The 20,472-nt window shown below is 38.4% G+C and overlaps 1 protein-coding gene across 2 annotated transcripts in view; it reads right to left on the reverse strand.

The window, feature by feature from the left end:
• Positions 1 to 591: 591 nt before the first annotated feature.
• LOC136864505 (NECAP-like protein CG9132) overlaps positions 592 to 20,472 on the reverse strand; it is a 77,430-nt gene continuing 57,549 nt past the window's right edge. Inside the window, exon 5 of one of the 2 annotated variants that reach the window (XM_067141564.2) lies at positions 592 to 4,733. In XM_067141564.2, the coding sequence (XP_066997665.1) occupies positions 4,697 to 4,733 (37 nt within the window). In that variant the 3' untranslated portion in view covers positions 592 to 4,696. The remainder of the gene's footprint in view (positions 4,734 to 20,472) is intronic. The other variant, XM_067141563.2, reaches the window with a different exon arrangement.

Below are 20,472 nucleotides of genomic sequence, written 5' to 3' on the forward strand. Positions count from 1 at the left end.
GAAAAGCATCTTCAGGGCTGCCGACAGTGGGGTTTAAACCCACTATCTCCCGGATGCAATCTTACAGCTGCATACCCTTACCTGCACGGTCAACTCGCCCAGTAAAAAATAATTGTTTAATTATACCAATGTTTTAACTCTTCTGAAAATTAAGACTCTGGTGAGGAAAAAATGTGAATGGAAAACAGAAACGGGAAAAAAACTGGACGATTATTTCCCAAAAGTGAACAGAAAGCAAGTCATACAAAATATGGCACATTTTAAAATGTAATTCTGTAAATAAGTTATCAGTTGCCAGCGAGCAACACTGTGGGCTTTCCAATGTTATATGTAGCATGTTTTTTTAAATAAAATAAATGCGCATTTTCTGGTAAGAATTGTATTTTGGATTATCCGTGTATTTCGACTATCCATGCAGTCTCAGGTCTGCAGTAACTATACCAATGTTTTACCTCTTTGGAAAATGAAGGCTGTGGTGAGAAAAAATTTCAATGAAAAACAGAAACAGAAAAAACTGGATGATTAACTAGAAAAGTGTATACATGCTATTCATGGATACCATTTTTATGCAGAAATATATTTATTATGGAATGTTTTTCAAAACCTAGAAAAAAAAAGAGGGTAAAATAACGATGTGTTGGGAGTTTTACTGTATCGTTCTTATTAGCTCATAGTCAACTTCTTCAGATTTCAAAAGTTCCAATACCTACCTAACAAGGATGTGCAATGATATCTCGCTTGAGTCTCTCAAGACTGACATCACAGAGCTCTCGAGACTGTTTCTCCACTGTTGCGTTTTGTGCAATGTCCCAATAACTACAAGCATAGTTGAAGCCCAATGCTTGGCAGCTGTTATATCATCAGCAGTTATTGTGTGAAACAATGTCTTCACATCGAAACATGATCATAATGTGTATGCCAATAAATAATGCCAAAAAACGCTGCCCAAGTTCTGAATTATTATTCAATGATATATAACAAAGCACAACAATAAGAACTAAATATTACAAAGTGTGTAATACACAATAATAGTACATAGATATGTTACATAAAACAAAGCATCAAAACCAAACAATTTCTAGACCCTGTATCCGTGAAAATGTTTCAGTAAAAAGAAATTGACGAACATTTGAGATTGGCTTTTCCCACACAATCATAATGTTAATATTGTTATGTACTTCATGAAAGTTGTTTCTATACTCCACTTTGCTGTGATGATTATTTTATTTTGCAGCAACAATGAACCCAAAATTACAAATTGTATATGAAGAACTGAGGCCAAACAGAGTACCATGAACGGTTTAAAACACCAACAAAACGCAGATGATGTTAATAGCATCAAACACGACCTCTTGTCATAACATAATTAGAAAGACAAGAGTTTTAAGACCTAAATCACTGGTTTGATGAGTAGCATTGAATACGAGTATTACCACAGCATGCATTGGCACAATATGAATTGCTACTGTCATGCAATACCACATCAATAAAACTCATGCTAGAACCAAGCAGCCTAGTCACTTGTTAATATGTATTTACAGATGGAGAAGGCCCACGATTGGCTACCCTCATACTCGGCACAAACAACATTCAGCTCTGCCTAGCTGTAGGCCTACAACACGATGCTTGTTGCACGATGTAGGGACAATGCTTTCGAGATCTCTCGCAAACAACAGGTCATTGCGGTAATGTTGTAAAATATCAAGATCCCATCTCAGACTGCTCATCACTTCTACATAATGCCTAATAAGTATTGTTACACTAGCCAAAAATGTTCAACTCCACTCGAAAGAAATAAAGGAGCACCTGTTTCCCCCCCCCCCCTCTTCAATATCACCGTTCAATCGAGTACAGTTTTAATGATATATGAAATGGCTTTAGTGCTCCCTAAACAATTTCTACAGTAATTAAAATATTAGGTATGGATATTTCTATAGTGAAGATCATAACAAAATCACGTTCAAACACAATTTCTCTAACCTTTTCACTGCCGTGATAGAATATACTCGAGCTGCCTGAAAAGGCTGGCCAGTTCTGCGATCGAGTATAATTGAGCAGGACTTTGCGCCACCAGTGCTGCGATCGAATATTTTCGATCTGCCTTTTCACCGTGTTATATGCTTCGGCCATTTATTAGCCACACTTTAAACCAATTAGTTTATATTACTATTATTAGTTCTGCAGGAAAATGGTTCCCTCATGACAACACACAGTTGTAAATATCATGTTGGAATGATAGCTGCCGCATACGAACATAAGATTCGTCTAGAGGAAATCTTACACTTTTAGAGGAGATTGAGTCCAATATAGATTTCGATAGTGGCGGTAGTGATTTGAGGATATTAGTAAAGTTATAGGGAGTGACAGTGGTGATGATTTGCTGCCAGAGGGAGGAAGAAATGACTGATCTAGGCCTGCCCCCAGAGTTGGACGACGAGTTTGTGCCGAATGAACATGCATTTCAAGCGCCAAACCCAGCTATGTAAAACAACAATTTGACCCCTGAATACCCTGAAATTTTTTCACGGTATTTGTGAATGAAGAGGTGTTGACAAAGGTAGCGAATGAAAAACAGATTTTATAAACAGACAGTTGATGCTAAGTTCATGACAAGTTCCCCCCCCCCTTTGCTAGTGGCTTTACGTCGCACCAACACAGATAGGTCTTATGGCGACGATGGGATAGGAAAGGTCTAGGAAATGGTGTGAAAACGGGAAACCAACTTCAGGGCTGCCGACAGTGGGATTCAAACCCACTATCTCCCGGATGCAAGCTCACAGCCGCACGCCCCTGAGCGCACAGCCAACTCACCCTATCATGACAAGTTTTGCTATACTTTTATCAACATTGTGTGTTTAATTTAATCTTTCTGCTGTTAATCATGTGTATGGATTGGTATTGTGTGTAAATGTAGTAGACAAAGCCCATAATGCTTATGAAAATTTCTAAGCATCTTCCTAATGGAAGAAATTTTCGCCACCTCATGTGGAATCGAACCCTGGATCCCTAACATGAACTATCTCCAACACTGTATGAACAAACTGGCAAGTTAAAAAATATTCTTAAAATATTATTCTGTAGTTAGTGCTTGTATTTTATTTTCAAATTGATGGCAATGTATGTTGAGGTTGTTGGCTGAAAAAATCCAGCACTGGGGGTTGGGGGGTCACACCAACCTGTCCAAGAATTCAGCAGTGAAAAGGTTAAATTATGCAGCACAAGCTTTTTCATTTCTTTTCCAAATGATGCACAGCTAAATACCACACTTTTCTTTGTTTGTATTTTTAGAAAGTTTTAACATCTCTTGCACAAGGCTTCTTTCAGTTTTTGTCTGTCACGTACTGTGAAATCCCCACTGAGTACCTTATATTTTATGCTTTCTTTTCAGTATTTACTGACATGAAGAGCTTTTCTATATGTGTGTGTGTGTATATATATATATATGTGGAAAATTTTATAGTATCTGCCGTGAAAAGCTTTCATAGACAGTACCTACAGAATAGATGAGCTTTAGGTAAATTTATGTGGATTTCACAGTAATGAGTTTAGAACTAATTCCAAACGTAAAATACAAGTAAAACAGCTTGGCTGTGTTTCTAAACACTTACACAGTATGGTAGAACATTAGCATACATAATGCTAAGACTGAAATATAAATACTGACTCCTCTATTCTGAAAAATTAAATATATTACCAGGCCCATGAAATGCAACAAATTAAGTGAGCATTTTACAGTGCTGCAGTCAGCCACAACAGCACCTGTAGGGTAAACTGAATAAATAGCATATGCATGAAAGAATTAATTCAGATACACACATTTTACAATTAATATTGCAGAATATCTTTCATGCATTTCACACAAACGCTTTGAACAAGAATCAGGGTGTTGGGATGAAAACTCATTTAACCCTCACTAACATGGTTCTGGGCCAAGAACCACATTAGCAATGGAAATATAATTCAGCCTACAAAAATACATCCCCTGACACAAAATAAATTCATACATATTGGTGTTCATAAATCATTCATAAAGTACAAAATCATACTGACAAAACACAATACAGTATAAATAAGATTAACTACAATTGTAACTACAGTAATTAGACCACAAGTCAGGATGAGTACCTTCTGCGCTTTTCAATTATTTCATCGATCGATCAATCAATCATCAATCAATCAATCTTGAAGAGATAATTTAATTCACATCAAATTATATCTACAGCTCTGTCTCTTCAGCAAACTGAAAATGTAAGCAAAACAAAATAGTCTATCACATCAGATCACTGGTCACAAAATTCCTAACCTCATAAAATATCCCATCAAAAACACAATTTTGGTCTAAAATAGTCCTATTTCAAAATTTTAGTTGCTATGAAGTTTTTGTCATTAAACCAAAACTATGCAATACAAATTATCCTTAGGAAAAAAATACTGTTTTAAACATGTAGGGGCTATTATTTAACAATATATAGATAATTTAATATATAACGTCACTTAACTTCCATAATTATAATATATATTTGCTGACAACAGCAACAATAAGATAAGTCACAAATATTCCACAACTAAATTTCTGTTTATAGAGCTGATCTATAATGACATTTAAATAAAGTTTTATAATTACCAAATTCATACATTTTTCTGATTTACTTTATAACATTTTGATGACTTTCAGTTAACAAGTGACAAGTCCTCTTCAGAACTGAACCCAATTGGCACCGCCTGGAGGACCTCTATAAAGAAATCAAATACAGTGCACTTGAGAAAAAGAAAAGTGGATGCAGAAAATTAAATCAAAGAAAACTATATTAACAAAGTAATGCTATTGCCAAGCATCAAGCAGAATATTCCTTTGGAGCACAAGAGACAAACAGGTGAACATACCTTACATGTAATGCTAGGGCAACAAAATTTTAAGTACAGTATACAAATTACACCTGGAAAACAAAAAACAATTAAACCCTTTGTTCAGCATTTAATTAACCCATCAAATACATTCAATAGAGACTGAATCATCAAGTACATGACTGTTACAAATGAAACTGTTGTTCAAGGACTGAAAAAAATCATGAGTCAATTTCCCATCCTGGAGTATTCCTATTTGGAATGTGATCATCAGATGACCCTAATAAACATACAGTGGATACATAATTTTTAATCATATCAAATGAACCCAGACTCATTTAAAGCATGATGATATAGACCAGGCATGCCTGTAAATGGATGATTGATTGTTTAAAGGGACCTAACATCCAGGTCATTGGCCCCTGATGGTATGAGATGAAGTTAGATTAACCCTACAATGGTAACTTGAGTAAATTTTATGCATATGACGCATAACCACGTGACCCTTCACCGAGTGGAGGGGATTAGCTCCATGAGCTTACTGCTATTCTACCCTTGTTTAGTTATCGTGAGGACTGTGGCATGGCGAGACCTGTGTAAGCTTCCTTCTCAGTAGCTGACCGGCGTACGCGGAAGTCACTATGCAAGTAATACACATCATTACCAAGGCCCGTTAATATCTATGAGTTAAAAATACGCATGATTTCCGATTGTGTATGCTTAACTTTTGTACACAGTAAACAACCATGCATTGAATTCTTATGTGCATGTTCGTCTTTTACATGTATTGTCCTGATACTATATGTATATACTGTGGTTGTGGTTTCCAATGTTGCATTATACAATTTGCATTAAATCTGTCAAGAATATGTTATAGCCGGGCTGAGTGGCTCAGACGGTTGAGGCGCTGGCCTTCTGACCCCAACTTGGCAGGTTTGATCCTGGCTCAGTCCGGTGGTATTTGAAGGTACTCAAATACGACAGCCTCGTGTCGGTAGATTTACTGGCACGTAAAAGAACTCCTGCGGGACTAAATTCCGGTACCTCGGCGTCTCCGAAAACCGTAAAAGTAGTTAGTGGGACGTAAAGAAAATAACATTAATTATTAAGAATATGTTATACAGAACATAATTTTTAACTTCAGATGGGTCCAGTAATTCCATTTTTCTTTTCTCAGAAAAAATATGGCCACTTCCATGGATCCGAAAGACACTAGAAGATACTAGAAGAAAATTCATCTGATGAAGAGAGTGGTGAAGAGAATTTACTTGAAGAAAATGAATTTGAAGAAGTCACTGAATTATAGCGATGTTGATCCAGACTTCATTCCTGACGCAGATGATTTGGATCTTGAAGACCGAATTTGTGAAGAGATTTAGATCCTTGTCCTGATACTACCCTTGTTTAGTAGTGATGGGACATTCGATTCATTTTACTGAATCCATTCATTTGATTCCGTTCACGTTACTGAATCGATACAGTGATCCGATTCACGGCTCATTGGTCACCGCTCCTACTGCATCTGTGTAGTATGTGCTGGTAAGACAGCAGCAACAGCATTCAGTGCTCGCAGCTGCCATCTGGTCTTCATACTATGAACTCTTTTCTTAGAAAAAATGCTAGTTACTCTAATACATCGAAGGTTTCCGGCGACGCAGGGTGGGAAATGTTAGGATGAGGAAGGTAGCAGCCATGACCTGAATTAAGTTACAGTCCCAGCATTTCCTGGTGTGAAAATGGGGAAACTACGGAAAACCATCTTAACGGCTGCCGACGGTGGGATTCGAACCGACCATCCCCCGAATGCAAGCGCATAGCCACACGATATTAACCGCACGACAACTCGCTCAGTCATTTTTGAAAATATGTATTTTTCTATCAGCTGAGGATTTTTTTAAATAGTCATATTTTGTATAGGCTACACGAGATATACAGTAGCCCGCTGGTTTTCTGATTCAACATACTGTTACTGCGTCTGTCCACATATGATTGAAGTCTTGTGCAACGATGTGACATATGAACCGAGAGAATACTGAGCCATTCTTCCCAATATAAAACAGGTACTTTTGAAAGGTCATGAGCATGACTCTTAGTCATAGGGCAGGCTAGAGTCTAGTTTAATTGTCGAAAGTCAACTAAGTTATAATACTAAGATTCATTAAAATAATAAATAGTATAACCTAATAGCCTACCTACTTACTAGCTACTTCAGAATTATGTTGCGACTACCCTTTTAACACTGCAAATAAATCCACCTATTATTTTTTTTTTGCTAGGGGCTTTACGTCGCACCGACACAGATAGGATGGGATGGGAAAAGCCTAGGAGTTGGAAGGAAGCGGCCGTGGCCTTAATTAAGGTACAGCCCCAGCATTTGCCTGGTGTGAAAATGGGAAACCACGGAAAACCATCTTCAGGGCTGCCGATAGTGGGATTCGAACCTACTATCTGCCGGATGCAAGCTCACAGCCGCGCGCCTAACTCGCCCGGTCACCTATTATTTAAACCTCCCTGTAAGAAGAGGACAGTGAATGCAAATGGGTATTATTTTCAAATGAGCTGAGCTCGAGAGTCCATTATAGCATACGATTCTTTCAGTGTAGCATGGCTCACTGTATGTCTCGCTGCAGTGAGCCGATAAGGAGCCATGAGTATCTTGGGTCTCACTGAGCCGGCTCGTTCACGATTCTTTCGGTGTGCCATGGCTCACTGTATGTCTCGCTGCAGCGGAAGCTCGGCTCTCCACGTGTCCAGTGAGCCGACAAGGAGCCGTGTTTATCATGTGTCTCACTGAGCCGCGCTCGTTCATGATTCTTTCGATGTGCCATGATTCACTGTCTCGCTGCAGCGGAAGCTCGGCTCCCCGTCAACGTCCAGTGAGTGCGCTACTCAGCACTGTCCGCTGGGAGTAAGCTGAATCGTGTGCCGTGAGCTCGCCGTTCCTGTGAATCGATTCACTCGGACACTTGAATGAATCGATACACTGCTTCGAATCATGCATTCAGTATCCAACACTATTGTTTAGAGAAAAGAAAAATTTCGAACATATCAGGAAAGAAAAGGAAACAAAACGAACAGCAACATGACAATGAAAACGGAGGAAAGCAGAATATTGTTAGGATTTCTGACAGTAATCAAATTGTTGGGAAGAATGGCTGTGTGTGGAACACGTGCAGTGAAATTCCTAAGGGAAAAGTTCCTACAAGGAACATCGTTCATATACGACCTGGTCCTTCTACAACTGCTGTCTCTGCCAACGAACCAGAAGAATACTTCAAGTTATATTTTTCAGTTGAGATAATGCAAATAATATTGCTGCACACAAAAGAAGAAATTCTTCACCAAAAAGAAAATTACAAAGCTCCAAATAGTGCAAATTTAGCGGAAGTGACACTGACTAAATAGCACGCATTGCTTGGAATTATTATATTATCTACTGCATTAAAAGACAATCATTTAACTACCGAAATTCTCTTTAACAGTTCGTATAGTGGTAATAGGTATCAGGTCATAATGTCCGAGAAGAGATTTAACTTTCAGATAAATTGTTTACGATTTGATGATAAAAATACCCGACCTGATCGCAAATAGCAAACCTGACTGGCACCTATTTCTGAAATATGGGAATTATTCATCAGTAACTGCAGGAATTTCTATAAACCAAGTTCATATGTGACCAATGACGAGCAGTTGGTTGGCTTTAAAGGTCGATGCCTGTTTACAATGTACATACCCTCCAAACCGACCAAGTACGGCATAAAAATTGTGATAATGTGTGACAATTCAACTAACCATGTTGTGGATGCTATTCCTTACTTAGGAAAAGGAACTGTCCCAGATGGCCAGCCTTCTGCCGACTACTCTGTCAAGACTTTGGTAGCATCTATATGAGGTTCCAATTGCAATGTAACAATGGACAACTGGTTCTGCAGCATACCACTACTTCAGTCGCTTTTGAAGGAAGATAAACTGACTATTATAGGTACTATAAAGAAAAACAAGAGAGTTTCCATCTCAGTTTATTGACCCCAAGTTTCAAAAGAGAAAACCAGGGACATCTATGTTCTTGTTCCATGAAGATTTGACAGTTGTTTCCTACAAATCAAATGCCCAGAAACTGGTGACTTTGATATCATCTGCACACAATGATTCATGAAAGCACTCAAAAGCCTGTGATGGTAATTAATTACAATGGCACCAAAGGAGGTATAGATTCATATAATCAGATGAGCCATTAATATGAACTGTAACCGTAAAACCAAACGATGGCCACTCTGCTTCATCTTCAATATGACGAACATGGCCACAGTCAATGCGGACGTAATTTATGTCCATAATTTTTACAAGAAGAACCAAGATGGGAGTAAACTCCTATCCAGATTGCAGTTCATGTTAAATTTGCACACCAAACTGACAAATGAATGGCAGATTGAAAGGCTAAAAAACCAACACTCAGCTAGGAACTTAGGAACGTGATTCAAGACGTGGCTTGAGAAAAGAAAGAAGTTGCAGATGGCAAGCAACTTCAATCTCAAAAAGGATCGAGAAAATATTGTGCGTACTGGCCTTACACCAAGAGAAGGTACAAAACTACCTATTGTTTGAAATGTCACAAACCAATCTGTGGTGAGCATCAAAAGAAAGAGAAGGCACACAACTACCTATTGTTTGGAATGTCACAAACCAATCTGTGGTGAGCATCAAAAGAAAATGTGCCTGGAGTGTTGAATAAGAACTTTCAGCTATGTGCAAAATATGTACAGTTTTTGACAATTCTTCTAAATGATTAATTCCAATTTTTAATTTGTTTATTTTTTAGAGTGTAAGGAACTGCTTGAGTATGATTAAATTATAACTGTTCCAATGAAATGTATTTTATTAACACTAACTGAAATATGCATACATTTTACACATCATTAACTATAACGTACAGAAAATTAAAGTTACAATTCTATGGTTAAAATTTACCCAATTACTAGGACTTTTTTAGAAAAGACAATATAATGAGGAAAATGATTATGAACTTAATTACTTGATTTAATTTGCAATACCTTACTTTCCTATAAAATGACTAAAAAACAGATTAAAATATAATAAAATTGAGTAAGGCACTGTCTTAGAAGTTATATCATGTATTTTATTCAATTTAAAAGCTAAAAAGAATTTAAAACATAGTTAAAAGAAGAACAATAGAGTTTACAACAAAATAAAAGTTAAAACATATTAACTCCTCAAGCTAAAATTCAAATTTCCCTCGCCCAAGCCTACTGGCGGTAATTTAAATGTCCAAGCAACAGCTATGTTACAGTACCACAAATAAACATTTATATCTCTGCAATGTCTGCACATAAATAACCCAAATTTTTAGGAGATACACACCACCAATAGACACTTTGTAAGAAAAATGTAAAAGGAAATTTAACCTACCTATTTTTTTTTTGCTAGTTGCTTTACGTCGCACCGACACAGATAGGTCTTATGGCGACGATGAGACAGGAAAGGGCTAGGAGTGGGAAGGAAGTGGCCGTGGCCTTAATTAAGGTACAGCCCCAGCATTTGCCTGGTGTGAAAATGGGAAACCACGGAAAACCATTTTCAGGGCTGCCGACAGTGGGATTCGAACCTACTATCTCCCGAATACTGGATACTGGCCGCACTTAAGCGACTGCAGCTATCGAGCTCGGTTTTAACCTACCTAAAAGTTGGCTTTAGTGTGATGAACATTTTCAGAAAAAGGAAAAACTTTTGATAGCAATAAGTAATAATTGATAGTAATAAGAATGAATTAAAGTAAAACAGGTGGTGATATATGTTTAAATAATATAATGTTGATAAAAATAATAACAATAGGCATTATTGATAGAAGTAAATTATTAGGAAGAAGAAAGAATGAAGGAAAGAAAAAACAATGGAAGAAAGAAATATTTCATTTAGGTGCACAAAGGTTGGATTTATTTTATTAAACAACTTTTTGTTGCCTTCATAGTTTTCAAATAGCGCATTATCAACAAAATGTAAAAAATCTATTTATCAGTTCAAACCTGTCCTCTGTGTCATTACTAGGACCTGGATTATTTAAAAATGCACATGTGCATACGCAAATGCATATTTTGAACGTTAGTGCATATTCAGATATATTTTTCTTATGTGTGATCGATTATCTAAGATTTCTGAATGAAATGGAAATCTCATGAACTCTATATGTTGTACCCTGAAGATAAGTGCTCTAGGCCTTTAGTAATTAAACTGTGGATATGAGACTATACAAGTCACATTGATGTAGTGTATTGTCAAGTATGCGACAAGAGTGTAAAATGCAATAAAATATTTCAAACTGAACAGCATTCGAAAACAACTTCAGATCTCGGATCAAAAGGACAGAGTAAGAATACGCAACACTACTTTTAACCGATGTGGAAGTACGGCGTGAAGTTAGTAAATTTTATGCTGATATTTGCAAAACTTTTGTATGAAGATTGAATAATCCATATATACGCTCGTTTCTTGAAAAGTATTGTGCTAATCAAAGGATACTAGATGAATCTATCCTTAGGAAGAACTATTTACTTTCAGTGAACATTTCTGTTGTGAATTCAATATGATCTGACATAGGAGAGAACTGTGTCTGGATATCGGTAGATGAAACAACACATTCGTGTGTTCGATACAGTGCGAACTTCATAGTGGGTCCAGAAGATCCTGGCAAACTTCATTTACTTTTGTGAAAGTGCTAGAAAAATCCAACCACGTTACATTTGCAAGATTTGTAAGTGTTTCTCTGCAACTTCTGTGGCCTAGTAAATCAGAGAGTGATTGTTAAAAAGTGCGCCTTTTAGTCACACATGCAACTTCATATATGATGAAGGCTAGTCAGTCTCTTAGTGTATTTTTTTCCAAATCACATCAATGTCATATGTTTGCCCCATGGATGGCATCCTATTGCAGAAAAGACACGTACCCTCTTTCCATCTGTCAACAAAGTAAGTGGTAAAAATCTGTTCCTAAAAGCACCGGCTTGTGTACAGTTGAACTAAACTCATCTTCCTCAGGTTTCTTTTCCGCCGGAACCTGTTCTACAAGATGAGGAACATGGTTATCTGCAATATTGTTCTACCAGGAGAACGTTAATCAAGTGAAACGTGTAGTTAAAAGTATTGATGAAAATCATACTGCATGCATTTGTGAAGCAAAGTGCGCATTTGTATATGAAACTCAATATAATATCAATTTCGTCCATGTGCATTATTCGTAATTTTTTATAGCGATTAAGGGCCTAGAAGCTCACGGTGCACCCCTACACGAATCCCTTCAGTTAATTCAAAACACCCATTAGTTCTTTAAATGGTGTCCATGGTGAAACTGGAGAAAAAGTTAAAAGGAAACTTGGTGCACACTGAAGAAGATTTAATCCATAAGCAACTACATAAGTGGAATAAGGCAGTGTTTGTCAGAAGAATGGTCCGAGCAGTCAGTGCCAGTGTACAAGTATTGCCCAGTTACGTCCGTCGATGTAGAACGATAATTTTCAGCGTATAAATTAATTCTATCCGAAAAGAGAAAGTCGTTGATCCCTGAAAACACTGAAAAAACTATAGCAAATCTACTGCCATGCATAATTTTGCAAGAAATGAAACATGTTTATCAATTTAACACTGAATTGAAATTAAATAATGTGTTTGGTAAGTATTCTGTTTTATTTTTAGTACATATTTTCAACATTTTTAGAGCATATGTGCATGCATATTTTTGGAGTTTTTAGTGCATATGAATCCGGACCCTAGTCATTACATTGTGGAATATAGACATGTCAAGAATATAATTTTTACTGAAATGTGATTTTATGGCAGGTTTCTGAATAATTCCTAATAATAATGTTATTTGCTTTATGTCCCACTAACTACTCTTTTACGGTTTTCGGAGACGCCGAGGTGTCGGAATTTAGTCCCGCAGGAGTTCTTTAACGTGCCAGTAAATTTACCGACATGAGGCTGATGTATTTGAGCACCTTCAAATACCATTGAACTGAGTATCGAATCTGCCAAATTGAGCTCAGAAGGCCAGCGCCTCAACCGCCTGAGCCACTCGTCCGGCTGAATAATTTCTACGAGCATCTGTAATCCAAAATAAACACACAGTTCACCAGTCGTGAACTATGGACTGTGTGTCTGGTCATCTTTCTTTGAATTCAAGAAGTCATTGGCAAAGCGATTTGTCTCACCCTCAATTGTAAGAAATATCTCATTACTGAAAAGGTTTAAATGGTTCTGAAACAAACTGTACCTGGTTTACAACTCCCCATTTTCCAGTAAAAGCAGTTTTTTGTGGGGTGTATGAATCATCCACTTTATCTCATTTCCAGTCTTCTTGTGTATGTTGGTGCTGCATTGGCAAGACACTTCCATTATCACCATTGTTGCCACTGTTCACACTTTCGTAGTTATTTTCAGTATCACAAAGTTCATCTAAATATTCTACAATCTGTTCAGACATACGACTAAGGGACGTACTCGGAACTGTCATGAAACAATAGCAGTTGGCTAAGTGAAACAAAGACTTATTTCATCACAATATTACAGTTCTAGGCCAAACACCCCCACACACACACACACATACACGAGGGGAAAGAACAGATTCTCAAGGTTTTGTGTCTCACATAATACAAAGAAATTTTGAGAGATGGAAAAGCTGGACTGTTTCGAAAGAAGTAATGCGCTCGGCGTGGCAGTCACGTGCATTGACCGATAGATAAGACTACGGCGCATGTGATACTTGCGCGCTCCCGGTTTTGAGAGGTTAAAAAAGTCACTCTTAAAACTGTAAAAAACAGCCCACCATCATCCATAAAATAGATAACAAGGTCTAATGACTGCTTGTCATCTCGTAGAATAAGGGAGATGGTACTTGGAAGTTTTAGAGTATGGCACAGATCAGCCAAGTCTGCGCACTTCGTAAGCATGTGTACTACGACCAGATGGCCGCTGCAAGTACACACTAGGGGGTCATCCTACTATACACTACAAGTTTCAAGAGAAACCTCTACTATACTGTAGCCAATCCTAAGATGACATAATATCGCAGCTTCTCTGAGAGACCCAAAGGGAAGTTTTCCATACCTTTGTTGTTCCTTTAATCATTCCCAGCTTTTCCGAAAGAGGGGTGGCCCACCACTCCTGCTCCCAATGGGACATTACCAAATGCCTCAGCTGAGAACGAATATTACTGGTTGGAACCCTGTAAGGCAAGAGGGGACAATGTGACTGCCTTGCTGGCAGCCCTGCGGGTTTGGAGCCATAGAAATGTAATTTTGGTGCTAATTCTTCACAACCTTGCCAGCAGGTTCTGGAGCTGCTGCACCAGAGGGTGTCGTGGGAAACATACATTGATAAGACTGTAACAAGCTTGAGGAGTCAGTATTAGCAGAAATGCCAACATTCGCTGGACAGCGCATACTGCAGAGCTTCAAGGACAGCACAGAGGTCTGTGTACATGCTACAAGTTTCAAGTACAGAAAAAACACCACCCTCTTATCACAGACAATGAACAAGAACAATGAATGAAGCAGCAAGGGCTAACAATGGGACTTGCACAGAAAGCTCCCACTGCCAGCCAAACTGCTGTGGTGGGCACTATATAGTTTACCAAGAATATTTTTCCTTGCTTATTCATATGTTGCAATGCAGTAGTCTAATCTAGATAAAATATGTGCTCCCTAAAAGCGTAGGAGCACCGTGCGATCATCCCCCCCATAGTATCACCAATAAGAAACCTCAAAATACTGAGCTCCTTGGTGCATTTTACTTTCAAGTGATGTATGTGTGACTCCCATGATAATTTACTATTGAAAGGAGACCAGGAAATCTGTACATGTCTACTACAGGAGGAGAGATTTCCCCTAAATAAAGTTCACGATGGGAATGAAGAGAGCACTTTCTGTGGAAGTGAACAACAGAGGTCTTGTCTGTTGAAAACTGAAAGCTATGTTGTAAGGCCCACTGCTTCACTCTCCTAATAGCTTGCTGTAATTATCACTCTGCAATTGCCAAATTTGTTGAGCTATAACGCAGAGCAAAATCGTCCATATACAGTGATGGCATTACTGTTGAACCCCCAGCAGTATTGATTAGGTGGGGAATCCAAGTTCATAAATGTGATTGTTGGAACTATCAATACGGGCTAACGAAGCTAATAAACTACAATACCGTTTATGGCAATTGTGAAGAGTGACACAGAACCGAATCCTGAGGGACTCCATATTCATGAATGTGGTGTTGTGAATATGCCCTCCCTACTCTGGACACTCAGTAGACGGAGGGACAAAAGATTTGCAATAAAAACTGGCAAGTTACCTCAGAATTTCCACACATGCAGGGGTTAAAGAATGCTGTACCACTATATGGTGTCATAGGCCTTATCTAAATCGAAGAAAACGGTCACAAAATGCTGTTTATGGAGAAAAGCATCCTGCATAGAACTCTTCTACAATACAGGGTGAACTTTAATAAAACCGACAAACTGCAGGGACTTATTTCCTGACTGGAAATGGAGGAATAAATGTCCTATGAACATGTGTTCGGAAATGCATCGTTGCGACATTAGATGGCATTGACGAATGAAATTTTCTCCGATTACTTGCAGTGTGTTTTTTCTGTTGCAGATAGTGTGACTGAAGCAGCGTACTGTCCGAAGCAGAATGGTCCGGTATTCATGTCCAGAACAAGCCGAGATGGTGTTTGTGTACGGCCAAGCCAATGGAAACGGTCGAGATGCAGTTCGGCTATACCAAAACAAGTACCCTCACAGACACCAACCACATCACACAACGTTTCAAGCCCTTTTTGTGCATTTGTGTGATCATGGGTCCTTTCAGACAGACGAACGTGCAGGGAGGCGGTGGACCTTAGTACAATCTCCAGGCAAGTGGCCTGCCAACATGGTGCAAGCCAGACTACGATTATGTGTATCCTGCATGACAACCGCTATTATCCCTATCACCTGCAACGAGTGCCAGGATTATCAGCAGCGGATTTCCCTCTACGGGAAGCATTTTGTCGATGGTTTTTACACCAGGCCACCACAGTTATGGGATTTCTGTCGTAAGTCCTCTTTACCGATGAAGCAATCTTTACCAGAAATGGCATCGTGAATCTGCATAATCATCTGCGGGCTACAGAAAAACCCCGGGGAATGGTTGAAGCGTCTCACCAGCATCGGTTCAGCACCAATGTTTGGGCAGGGATTCTTGGTGACCACATACTTGGACCAGTTATTCCATAACGCCTCAATGGAGGAACGTACCTGGACTATACTCTGCCTGGATTGCTTGAGAATGTGCCTTTGGCAATAAGACAGATTATGTGGTTTCTGCATGATGGAGCACCAGCCCACTTCCGCATTACACTTCGCCAACACCTCAACATCATCTTCCCCAGGCGCTGGATAGGACGCGGAGGCCCTGTTGCATGGCCTCCTAGATCACCGAACTTAAACTCCCTGGATTTTTACCCCTGGGGATATCTGAAAAGCGTTGTGAATGCTGAACCAGTTCCTGATGTGCAGACCTTTCAACAACGTGTTCACGACGCCTGTGATGCTATTCGGCGAGAGGCCGGAACGTGCAAAAGAGTGAGGCAATCCATGATACGTCTGAATGCGTGCATTGCAGCCCATGGAGGCCACGTTGAACATCTGCTATGACGTGGATGCGATTCAGCTATGTACTGTGTTCCGGGACTATTTGTTGTCGTCGTATGCACACCGTCCATTTCCGGACACATGTTTGTAGGACATTTCTCCCTCCATTTCCAGTCAGGAAAGAGTCCCTGCAGTTTGTCGGTTTTATTAAAGTTCACCCTGTATAGCATAGACTGTCCTTGCTGACCTGTTTCAAGATCTGGTTATGGACATTATCTAGTCCGGGAGCAGTGTCCTTGCAAAGCGCCAACGCGCGCCTGAGCTCCCACTCCATAAAGGGCATGTTATAATCCTCTGAAGCGTGAGAAGCAAAACATAGATGGTATTCTGTTTCTCGCTTCAGAGCAAGGAAATCAGGATCGTAATTCCCAGAACCAGACACAGGCGTGAAGTGACTTCTAGATGATTAGCAACCATGGATCAGTGATGATACTGACTGCACTGAAAATTCACAATACAAAGGATGGTTCATGTACACCTCAAATGCGTTGAAGGAAACTACAGCAGGGTACATGGCACTCCCATCCGATGGGCTGTGGACACCATCTGGGCTTTTGAGCGTAGTCGCACATGTAAGAGGCCCTTCCACAAGCACACATTTGATTTGTCTAAATTTAACCCTCGAGAGGGGACTGATGGCCACATAACTGTTTTAGTCTCCTTGTAAGACAGGCAGAATTACCTGTGGATCTATTTAAACCCACCCATCTACAGCAGGTTCAATTCACAATTCCAAAGCCATAATCCACTTCCATAACATGATCGCTCTTTTTTAGTCACCTCTTACGACAGGCAGGGGTGAGCGTGGGTATCTAGCAGTTGTCTTACGAGTCTACAGTTACTAGTAGAGTCACCAGATGTCAGGAGCAATCAGTTACAATGTGAGGGGGCTGTCACACTGGATCGATCGAACGACTGCGATCAACCGACTAAGAAAACAAACCTACAGAGGGCAGTGACACCAGTCACACAGCATCGATCGTCAGCGATCAACCACGGGCGATGAAGATCGACTGGTTTGTGAAAACAAACTTGATCGTTTTCAGTCGCAGTTGTTCGATAATGGCGGACGTAACATTGTGTTCTGTTGATGAAATCGAAACATTAATTTGCCTAGTGTATGAAAACAAAGTGTTGTATAATCCTAGACTGCCTGGATATAGTAATACGGAGACTGTAAATTTCGTATGGCATTTTATAGCGTTGAGAATTGGGACGAAAACTGGTAAGTAATTATTAGATTTATTATGATTATGTGTAGTGATATCTTATATTAATTATTAATAAAATATATTATGGAATATATTGGTAAAGAAAGTTACACTAGGAAGTAGTAATTATCATTCTTATGACTTAATTGAAGAAACGTTTGGAAAACATAGCAGTGCTTTCCTAACCTCAATCTCGTAGGCCCCTAGGCCTACCTAATGAAAGGAACAGCATTGTTCGTTTTAATGACAAATAAGTGTATGCCATAAGTACTACAAGTATATTTTCTTTGTCACAATATTCTAATTCATTGTTTCAGGAAAAAGTTGTGCCAAAATATAGCAAATTCTGAGGACAGGGTATCGAACTTTGAGAGATAACATCCCCTATCCCCTCCAAGGTTCTGCTGTACAGAAAACAAGAAATGGGTCTACTTCACTGCCCTCAACTTTCTGGAACCCTTCATTGCTGGAAGAAGGTACAATTCTGTAATATTTATTTTTAAAAGTAGGCCTACACTACAGACCAGTGTTCTAGTTATGAAAGACTGAGGGGAAAATTCAGTCTCTAGGCCATAAGTTCTACCCAACTGTTCATTAATGTATCAGATATAACTGAAAGTAGTATAATATAATCTAACCTAACAATCATCTTACTATAATAATTATTGAAACTAATAATTTCTTAAACAGAAGGCTTGTGTGCAGACTAAAATGTAGCTCCAATGTAGAAGAATTGCATTAATATATTGTTCATTTTTTTCAGTTCTATAACAAACACACCTATAGAAGTGGCACCTGGTGTAGGAGAGCCTTCTCACTAAGCTGAAATGGAGAAGGAGGAGGCAGAAATAATTTGTGCTGGATGGGTTTAAATCCTGCAGTTCAGTAATTACTGAAGGGGCATCAACTTGCAGTCCAGCGAGTTCTGCTTCTACCAACAGTTCTGCCGGCAGTTTAAAAAAAGAAGGAAATAAAAATGTGAAAGTGACAGTGATGTGTTAAGTAATTATTTAGAAAAGATACTGAAAACTGAAAAGAAAACATAATGTTATTTTTAGTGTCTTCATGATGACATGGAAAGATTGAGTGAATTAGGTCACAGGTTTGTCATACTTAAAATTCAGGAACTATTGTAGATCAAGAAAGAATCTAATAAAATTTATGCCCTTGAGAAATGTTCTTTTTAAAATTAAATCAGTTTTCCTTCTACTTATCTATCAATATTTATTGGAATCCTCAGTGAGTTATGTGCATTTGCACCTAATGGGAAGGTAACCTTAACTCCAATTTTTATTAATTATTAGCATTATTACAACTTAATTTGTATATTTTATGTGGTAGAACATGCATGGTTTTAAAAAAGGAGTAGCCTATTTTGAAATACTGGTAGCAGGTCCTCTCTGTGTGTATGTAGTAAGCAGTTGTACAGCACAGGTGGTCTGAAACCAGACTGGTGTATAGATACGAGTAGTATTGTCCAGGAGCTGACTGCCTTCTTACAGATTACTGTTGATTGGATATGCAAGCTCATTGCATTAGGTTTACTGCACCCATATTCAATGTTGCTTACTATAATGCCATCCTGGGAGAATACACATCCTAAATAACTATTTGAAATTATTTACCTGTTCCAGTTTTGTATTCCCAACCTGACATTCAGTTCCCTTTTAGGTGTCTTCCCTACTGCAATCACTTTAGTCTTGAAAATACTAATTTTATTATTATTAGAAAAGCACATGAATATGCATTACATAGATTATTAATTTTCATGTCATATTCATTGCATCTTTTTTTTTTTAAGTTGCTAGATATTAGATTGCACGGTTTCAGTAGACCAAGTCGTTCGAATAGGACAAACTTCTTACTAGAGTTATACCTAACTGAATCCCTCCCTGCCACTTTATACCTTTATAACAGCCTTTTTCTCCTCATTCCAAGTACTCTCCCGCCATTGATACCTGTTTGCACTAGCAATCATTCTCACTACTTTCATGTTTGTTACTTATAACTTATTAATAACATATAGGCCTACTGAGGGCATTCTCTTATTTCTTGTGCTGAAGGTCCATATAAACAATGAAAAACGAAGGTGGAAAATTCATTTGTAACTGTTTTGACAGGTGTTTCTACCAAAGTTTTGTAGATTTTAATCTACAAAATAAAAATCTGCATTTTGTGAGATGTGATATTAAGGGGATGTGATGGCAGAAAATATACATATTTATAAAAAATATATTCATATCCGAGTTACATGCTTGTAATAAAAGGTTGAGTATATTAATTACCTGTGAGTTAATCCAAGATCTTGCAAGAGCCAAGCACCCTACTCTGTCAAATATTATTTTATATAATCAGTATTTACAAATAATTTTGACACAATGTAAGATATAGCAAAATGAAATAATTTACCACCTGCCTGATTTTGGGTGAAATAGAAGGCAAAGTTTTCATTTTCCTCCAACTGATTCATAAGGGAAGTATTTCAGGATGGATAGATAGATAAGCTTGGTAGTGTTCACATCAGTAAAGGTGCATATGAAAAATATACAGAAAGGCAAAATCAACATTGAGGTAAGAATGAGAGTCCTACCAGACATTTGTGAAAAAAGTTGTAACTCTGTACCAAGGAGTTTACCAGTAACTTGGATGGAAGTGCAGGATTTAGATTAATAGGTTTATTATTGCCAAGTGAGCAATTAGATCAGCTTGCGCGTGCAAAGTTTGG

This window comes from Anabrus simplex, chromosome 2 (genome assembly GCF_040414725.1).
Source record: "Anabrus simplex isolate iqAnaSimp1 chromosome 2, ASM4041472v1, whole genome shotgun sequence".
Taxonomy (NCBI): domain Eukaryota; kingdom Metazoa; phylum Arthropoda; class Insecta; order Orthoptera; family Tettigoniidae; genus Anabrus; species Anabrus simplex.